The sequence below is a fragment of the Cyprinodon tularosa genome, unplaced genomic scaffold (genome assembly GCF_016077235.1).
Source record: "Cyprinodon tularosa strain WSP-4 unplaced genomic scaffold, ASM1607723v1 ctg1, whole genome shotgun sequence".
NCBI classification, from domain to species: domain Eukaryota; kingdom Metazoa; phylum Chordata; class Actinopteri; order Cyprinodontiformes; family Cyprinodontidae; genus Cyprinodon; species Cyprinodon tularosa.
The window spans coordinates 5,179,131-5,188,280 of NW_024037781.1; the positions used below are offsets into that span (position 1 = coordinate 5,179,131).

Sequence of the window (9,150 nt, forward strand, 5' to 3'; positions counted from 1 at the left end):
TAAAGTAAAACATAATCATTTTCTCTGAATTACATAGATAAAAATAAAGATTATGGCTTTACTTGAAAATTATTATTTGGCATCCTAATAGCTGTATCGGGGCTGCTGAAAATAACCTGAATTTTTCAACCCAACTCTATAACCAAAGGTAAAATCAAACAACTGAAGTTAACGTAGTGGGAAATACACGTTTTAATCACAACACCAATAAATAGACGCCATGAGTTCTTCTTAGTAGATTATGCTGGAAAGCACCTGATTTATGTCGAAGTAAGATCTCCGTATATAATGAACTTCTGAGTATAATTTCTATACTGCACTTGTCAGTTTATAAAAATCTGCTGGCATTCATTAACTATGTAGCACTAAATGAACATCAGGCAGCACTCTGATCATTTTTTATAGGATCGTAAGGATGCGATTAATGACCATGTGCCTCTAATCAAACATCTGCACGTATTTATTAAGCTGTTAAATTATGGAGGACTGGGAGAATCAGTGAAAAACAGCCACTTCAGATTTAACTTTTAAATCATACATGGTGAGATTACCACACTTAGTCACAAAATGACCAATGAGGGAGCTGGTACAGAGAGATGGTAAAGTAAAAAAAAAAATACAGGGTGAAAAAGAAAAATGGAAGTGGAATACCTACTACCTACCCTTTTTATATATATATATATATATATATATATATATATATATATATATATATATATATATATATATATATATATATATTAGTCGGAAAGGTATCTATGATCGGATTTATTTATTTTTTTTATCCCCTAAAAAAATACAATTTACAATTACGATTAAACAATTCAATTCAAAATGAACAATTTTCAAATTTTATGATTTAAATGTTACATTTAATTTATTTATTTATTTATTTATTTCCTTTTTCAGATACACTCCTGGCCCTCCATACAAATAACCAGTAGGTGGCGTTGGAAAAGAGCATGATTTAAATCCAGAACTGCTTTCAATAAATGTAGATCCACACGTAGCCTCATCAATTAAGTCAGGTTTATTACTCAATGTGCATTTACCCTATTAATATAATAATATAAGGTAATTTTATTGTGTTCTGTTTTTTTTAAAACTGTTGAAAAAAATTAATAAAGCACAGCCATGTGTCTCTGCTGTGCCTGAAAAGTAACGTGGCGGGGTAAAGAAGTGGGTCAGGGGCGATAAGAAAAGCAGAAAGTTTTTTGAGAGGCCATGCAGGACATGCAGGGGCTGAAATTTATCAGACTGGGGTGTGAGCGCCTGCTTTTCTAGGGGCCAATGGCTGAGGACTGGATGCGAGATATCCGCTGCAACAACAAGCACTTTGTCCCCCCCTCCTCTCTCTCTCTTTGACGCCATGCACGGCCCAGATCCTGACCTCCTCCCCGGAAAAAGAGAGAGAAAACAAAAAAACAAAACAACAAAAAAACCACGAGAAGAAAAAAAAAATAGTTTTCTACCCCACAGTGTGTAAGATTGAACACTACGAGAAGATATCTCCGAGCCTGGAGGGCGTTTTTTACGCGTTTTCCTTCTTTTCTTGACTTTTTAGAAGAGTTGGACTGATGTTTTCAATGCCTCGTGCTCTTTTACGCACGGGATTGACGTGTGAACGCAGCGCGCTGGTGAAAATGAGCGACGCTTGGAAAGTTTCTCAATGGATTTCGCAGACGGCTTTCACGACCGAGCTGCGGGAGTGAAAAGAAAACAAAAAAAACGGATATTTTGACTTATTTTGCCTGAACTGGAGCTAAAGTGTCGAAAACACGGTGAGTGAGCGCTTCTTATTACACATGTATAAACAAAGAAGGTTGTTTAATAAACAATACGTACTTATTGGCTAAATACATTTCTTTACCTTGTTTGCTTTCAATCAGAATTCATTAAACTGTGCTTTAATGTTAATAATTGGCTTTTATTGGAAAAAATTACTTTTTTGCTTAATCTAAAATGAATTCGACTAAATAAAGTGGATTTCTTTTCTTATTTTTAAAGCACAGTTGATTATTTAGATGTCTATGGATCAACACAAATTAATTACAGGGCTTTAACGTGCAAATATAAGTATTTAAGGTTTGTAAAGTGAGTTGCATATGTGTTTAGTCCCCTTTAGTGTTCTCTAAAGAACCAACTAGAGATCCTTTCTGCAGATAAGGCAGATTGGAAGGAGGCCTTTTGCAAGTTCTGAATTTGCATTTGAATTTTAACCAACAGGTTGATTATCCTTTTGTTGTTCTGACAGAAAAAGAATGATTTATCAGGGTTGCTGTCGTGTTGGAAGGCGAACCTTCACCCCTTTCTTCAATCTTTTGCAGCCTCTTGTATCCATCTCCCCATCAATATGACCATTTCCCCACAGCACAACACTGCCACCGCCGTGGTGTGTGCAAAGAGTTCTCTCCAAACATGGTGTTTGGCATGTAGGTCAAAACATGGCCTACATACAAAAGTCTCATTTTCTGAGAGCACGGTTTTCTGCATTATATTCTGTGTTCCTCTCATGGCTTGTAACAAACATTGTATGCTGCACAAATGGGCTTTGGACATGCAGGTCCTATAAAGTTGCCACATTACTCTTGGCTCTTGATCTGTTTAATCATTGTAGGTGAGTTTATGTGCGAGACCACATCTAGGTAGGTTTGCATTTATGGTCATTTATCTAGATGATGGATTGAACAGAAGTTTGGGGTATTTTCAACCTGAACCTTCCTTTAAACATCTCCAAAGTTTTCCTCCTGACTTCTCGGCTGCATTCTTTGGCCTTCTTGATGCTGTTTTTGTTGGTAAATGCCGTCAAACAAAAAAACACCTTCAAAGAACACCTGGATGTTCATTACACAAAACTGGCCTCCATTTGCTTCTTGATTTCCGGATTTTATTCAGATGTACCAAAGAAAAAAGGCTGAATACAAATCCATGTGTTATTTTTACATAATTTTGAGAACCCTTCATATTTCCTTTTAGGAATCAGTTAAAAATCCCTTCGCCTATTTTACAGCACCACAGCCCTGTGCTTTCTGTCCCACACACTGTGACCAACATGGCCTGCACTCTGCACCCCTGAGTAGACGAGGGGCCCCTACTCTGTCAGCCTTCAGTGTGAGCATGCCTGCAAAACCCCCCAGTCGCTGGTTCCTGTGCACATACGCCACTTTGCAATGGTGTCTTTGCCCCTTTGACTTTTATGGGGACCAAAAAAAATAGGACCCGCCTGAAACATTTCTCTTTGTTGACATTTATCGCAGCTGCATGATATAATGCGAATATCTTGACCGTTATATAACCGTTTTCTCCACATACGGTGTCAAAAGAGATTCTACTAGCACATAAAGAAAATTGCAAGTTTGACACTGAGAAATATTTTTACTTGAAATACCGTAAGATGGTCGATTTGCTTTAATTTTAAGGGCATGAAGGAGAACATATTCATATTTGTGGCTAAAATTTGAAGACTTACTGCTACAGGTACGATAATGTCACTTTTGCTTTTGAACTAATAAAATTAAAAACTATGATTAAATATAGTAAAGAAATGTCAGTACATTTTGTACAAATGTTATTCTTTTTGATGACTTTCTCTTTTTAGACTTTTGTTGAGAATAAGCAAGCTGTTAGATGTGGTTAATTAGCTGACAGCGGGCCTGCAGTCTGCTGCTTTACAAATATAACGAACAGAGTGGATTAACTTTATTTTTAAACCATCTTGCATTAATCACAGTGACAAGTGGCTCTCCTGCTAGTTTCCATACCAAAACTGTCAGGTTTTTTAGGGGGGTGTTGATTTGGGCTGAAACAATCGGATTTATTGTGATTACTCGGTTATTGAAATAATTTTCAACTAATTTAGTAATCAATTAACTGTTAACTGGAGTATAGAGACTGTAAAACTTGCCTTTAGCTAACAGAGTAACCCACTTTGAGCAGTAATTATACCAAAATTGTAAAAAAAAAAATTTACATTTTGCATTTAAGAAAAAAAAAACTCATTTGTCCGTTTTGGTTTCACCTGCTTTAGTTTCATATCAAATCTTCTTTAACGGGCCTTTTGCTCTCCAATTATTAATCGGTAGTCGAAAAAATAATTGTCAGATTTATCAGATTAAAATAATCGTTAGTCCTTATACAGCTTTTTCACTTCAGATACGATACTTTAGCTTTGAGAATTAGCCAATAACGACATTGACCCGATAAAATATTGGCCAGAATCATACCGGCTTTAATAACTTATTTTATACCATAGAATGTTACAACAAAGGGCTTGATTAAGTCATATTACTAAAACAGGGTGCAAAAGTCAACAAGAAAAGGTATACAAACAAATAACTTATGTAAAATTAACCAATAAGTTACAGAAACCTTCTAAAATATTTACTACCATGTCATTGAACAAACCCTATAGGAGCCTTATTTCAGGCCAGCTAACTGGCAGAGCACAGCAACCTGCTCCAACCACTGTTGGAAATTTGCACTCCTGATCATTTATGTTAGATCTCGTTAAAAGGACATAACTGTACAACTAAAGTGTTTTTACACCAAGTCGCCTGGCCTGGTTCATATCGTGTGGATAACATTCCAAGAGTCGAAGATTGTTTCTCAATCTATTGAAATAATCATCAACTAATTTAGTAATTCATTACTCATTAACTGTATTATAGAGACTAAAGCAAGCCTTTAGCTGACAGAGTGACACATTCAGAGCAGTTTTTACATCAAAATTGTGAAAAATTATACAAACATTTTGCATTTAAGATAAAAAAAATATATATTTGAATATCAATATGCTCTATATAGAACTCCTCAAATGGAAAAGTTTTAGTTTAACCTGGTTTACTTTTGTAAAAAAATCTTTTTCAAGGAACTTTTGGCTATAATATTATCAATCGATTAATCGAAAAAATAATCTACACATTAATCGATTTGCAAAATAATCTTTAGTTGCAGCCCTAATTATATATTTAGCGGTATTACATAGACTATAATTGTTCCTGTTATAGAACCCTGAATCGACATAACATGATATAAAATCTATACACCATAAACTAATTATTAGTCAGAATAAAAAAGTTTTTTTTCACTATAATTGATCAGTATCCATAACTACAAGAGGAAGTAAGGTTGTTGGCAATGATAAGTACGCAGACACAAAAAGGAAGTCAGCCAGGACTGAACGTAATGCCTGGGTGTACCAATAAGGAACAACATAACCTGAGCCTAGATTGAGGCGGACAAATTCACAAAAATCACATGAAGAATGTTCAGATTCTTTCCATTGGTCAAACCCTACCCAAAACACAACCACTCTTACACTCACCTGTAGAGGTGAGTATTGGCATGAGTGTTGTGATTCGATACATGTCGCGATACTTGGGTCACGATACAATATTATCACGATATTGCAGTATCACTATATATTGCCATATTTTCCCCAGCTATCAAAATCAAATGCTGTATATTTTCATCAAAAAAATATTGATTAGGTATTATTATCCATGTTGTTTGGGGTTTTCTTCCACTGTGACTGCCTCAAATACAGATTTGGTGCTGCACGCACAGTTAAAGGGCTCCACAGCGCTTTCTGCCAGAGTGGTGGTGCAGAGGTAGCCCATTTTCCCATCAATGTTTTATGTAACCATTTTTTTTTTCAATCGATACTAAGAAGTGAAAGATCGATATTATATTGGGCAGCCGAATATCACAATATATCGCCAAAACGATTATTTCCCACACCCCTACTCACCTGGGGCCCTTTTTTGTTGTGGTGCTTTCATCTTGTCTTTCATGCTCTTAAAAACACAGCAATGCAAATAATAGGTGAAACAGAATGGGTGATCCTTGTATTTTTTTGTCATTCATCAGACAATAGTTCTTTATATGTTGTCAAACCTGAGCTGGTTGGTCCTCAATTGAGAAGAAAAAATACAACTTTTAATCTTATACGAACTACTGAGGTTGGCTTCTTTTTGTCGGCACAGATTAACATTATTTTATTCCATTGAAGTTCATTGTGTCAACATGTGTCTTGACCCTGGAGATCTCACCGACTTGTAATATTTAAAGTATGTGGGTCAGAGCTTTTAGTTTTGGGGTCTTCTCTTTCAGTGGTGGTTGAGTATGGCTTCTGCCAGAGCTCAATAAAACCATGTGAAAATGCTGAACATTGATCACCAGCATTTGAGCTCTTTAAAAAAGAAAAAGATTAACCCTGTTCCGGTTTAGATTAGAAATCTTTTCTGTGCAGGTTTTTCATGTAATGAAAGAAGATGGAAAGTGAGTATTTTTTAAGGCTCGATCAGAGAGGAAGTGAATTTTCTTCCCTTTGGCAATGGCTATTCAACGCTGTCATGGGTGCGGGGAAGCAGGAAGTTTTTAATAAACAGCCTTCAGGGAAGCATCTGCATTCAGATGAGATATTGCTTTTAAAACATAAAGCCTGGCTGTGGAACTCAATATGCCCCCAAGCAAACAAACTTCCCTGTTTCTGAGGGCACACAAAGAGCGTCTGTAGCTTGTGGCTCCAGAGACTCCCCTCTCATGTCAGACTCTGAATCTGGACGTCCAAACAGATGCTGCCCCTGAGCTTTAGGTTATTAGAACAACTTTGTAATCAAACGGATCCATCTCTCCTCCTAACACTTACCTGTGTGTAGGGCTTATTTCCATAGCAGTGCTTTTACAGATATCTGTCATTATTTGCATGACATAATTTGCATGGGTTGTCTTACAGGGATAAAAACTTTCTGTCTCTCCAACAGGACTTCAGATGTGTCCCCAGCCGGCTACAGAGGCCCTTCAGTCCCAAGATGGATTCCAGAAGCCAGAACGACAGCGACGGAGGAGGAGGACTCCATGGGGTGTTGGCCTCATCGACTGGATTGGCAAACATGGCGCATGACGAAGGGCGAGGACAACCAGGGTCTCTACAAACCATAGAGAGTCCCTCAGATCCCGGGCTGAACTGCAGGTTACGGCCACACACTCCACCAGTGTTGTCTCTGGATCAGATAAGAATAAGTGGTGGTAGTAATGAGTATACTGATGGACCCTCGGCTGCTAAAAGGTCTCCAGCCACCCAGCAACGGAGGACTGATGTGGTTACATCAACAGGTCAAAGGACCAATAGACAGCAGGAGAATGAGGAAGAGAGGGCCAACAACCTCCGAAATCTGTATGCAGTGACTCATCGCGGGAACGCAAATACAGCCGTCTCTTCAAGAGAGGGTGTGTCCCAGGCTTCTGTTGTGGAGGTCTCCCAGGAAAGCATCCGAAGCATTGCAGGAAGTAGTCCTTTGGGTCAGGGGGTTATCAGCAGCCCAGTGACTGGCAATGAGATAATCAGAAACCAGCCAAAACGCTCAGAGCCAAATTCAGAGGAGCTGAAACCTCTGAATGATCAGTGCAGAGACATAGAAAGCGTCCCAGGCAGCAAAACCCCTTTAAAAAAGGACAAACACTCAAACAAATGTGGGTCCTGCGGCCGGTGCAGGTGCTCGGAGTGCGCCCGGTCGAGGGCGCTTCCCTCCTGCTGGTTGTGTGGCCATCGCTGCTTGTGTTCACCATACAACACCGTGGAGTACGGGACATGCATCTGCTGCATCAAGGGCCTTTTCTACCACTGCTCCAATGACGATGAGGACACCTGCGCAGACAAGCCGTGCTCCTGCTCTCAGTCGCACTGCTGTGTTCGCTGGACCACCATCTCGCTCTTGTCCTTGTTCTTCCCCTGTCTGTTGTGCTACCTCCCAGCTAAAGGATGCCTGGCCATGTGCCAGTGCTGCTATGATGGAGTCAAACGACCTGGGTGTCGATGCAAGAACCCAACCCCAACCCGCTGTCATGACGATAGCACACAAACGTAGGCCAGGATGGAAACAGGCATGGATTGACCACCCTCCACTCTGACTGAACTGCAAAATGTCAAGCAGTGTGATTAGAATCATCTAATAATGTCATTTTGGTTGCTGTCTTTACGTCCATCTGGGATGTCAGGGGGATAAAATGTAACCGGTAAAGGCACTGGAGGTGCATTTACTCACCCTAGAGTTAGGAGTTTCACTTGAACGGTCAACCAAAATAAGCACTCCACATTTCAAGGTATGAAATCTTATTTAACTACTGTTTTGTCTTAAAATAAAAATTCTCTTCACTCAAGTGCCGTGATATTACCTAATACAGTCCACGCAGATGGCTTTGGGTTGTTCTATTATTAACATTTTATATAGACTGTACTCTCAAAGGAAACTTCAATATGTCACTAACTGTATGTAACGTAGTAATGGAGTAAGGACGTACAATAGAAAATGACAAATGTTTTATATAAATACTGTAAAAAAGTATACATATATATATATATATATGTATCAACTGTGAAAAGTTCTCTGTTGTTCCAGAGGCACTTTGGTTTAACTGCTTGTTTTTGGATCAGTCAGCTAAAATTCCTGCAAAGTTCCTGCGTTCACTGTCATGTCTATCAATCATATTTTTGAATAATTTACGACAGAAAGATCTTAGTTCTGATTCTACCTGTAAATTGTACAGTGACCTTATATGAAAAGTATATTTTCTAATTCCAAAATTTGCCTAGTGTAAAGTTCAGAAGATATATTTATTTGAAGGTTTTAATATTTTATGAGGAGAAATATTTATTTTGAGAAAACATTGCTAAAAGGCGTTAGCCTTCTCCGGGGCTGCTCAGCAGATTTGACCTGAACGGCTTGCCATGGATTAGAATATGAACATATTAACATATGAAATTAAAAAGCCTTGAAATCTAACAGAGGTATTGTGCTTTCTGTTGCCTGTCAATACAAAAACAAATGTGTGTTATGAACAGTATGGAAAATCGATCTAAATACTATGCCTCTTTCGACTTTATTTTCTGTTGCTATTGTCGTTAGCTTTTTTTTTTCTCTTTAGTCCAAGTTTTGTTTTGGAATTCCGGTTTTGGAAGTCCCTGCAGGCAAAACATGAAGCTCCTCACACTTGTTGACAGCGTGCAGGCCGGTATGCATTCAAAGCTGTGATTGACATGTTGAGGCCAAGCCTGCTCTCGCTTGTTCGATGCACCGTCACCCCCAGCACCCCCCACCCTCTGCCTTTGACTGACAAAGGGGGTTGTTTTACATAATTATCAACTTGCCC

The 9,150-nt window shown here is 38.5% G+C and overlaps 1 protein-coding gene across 1 annotated transcript; it reads left to right on the top strand.

Moving 5' to 3' along the window:
* The first annotated feature begins 1,350 nt into the window (after positions 1–1,350).
* Positions 1,351–8,783, top strand: spry2 (sprouty RTK signaling antagonist 2). Its single transcript, XM_038287838.1, has 2 exons — positions 1,351–1,781; positions 6,765–8,783. The coding sequence occupies exon 2, from the start codon at positions 6,813–6,815 to the stop codon at positions 7,866–7,868; it is 1,056 nt and encodes a 351-aa protein (XP_038143766.1). The 5' UTR covers positions 1,351–1,781; positions 6,765–6,812; the 3' UTR covers positions 7,869–8,783.
* Positions 8,784–9,150: the final 367 nt, after the last annotated feature.

What these genes read in the sequence shown, in the direction of transcription:
- spry2 (XM_038287838.1), top strand. Translation starts at nt 6,813, where the DNA reads ATGGATTCCAGAAGCCAGAACGACAGCGACGGAGGAGGAGGACTCCAT.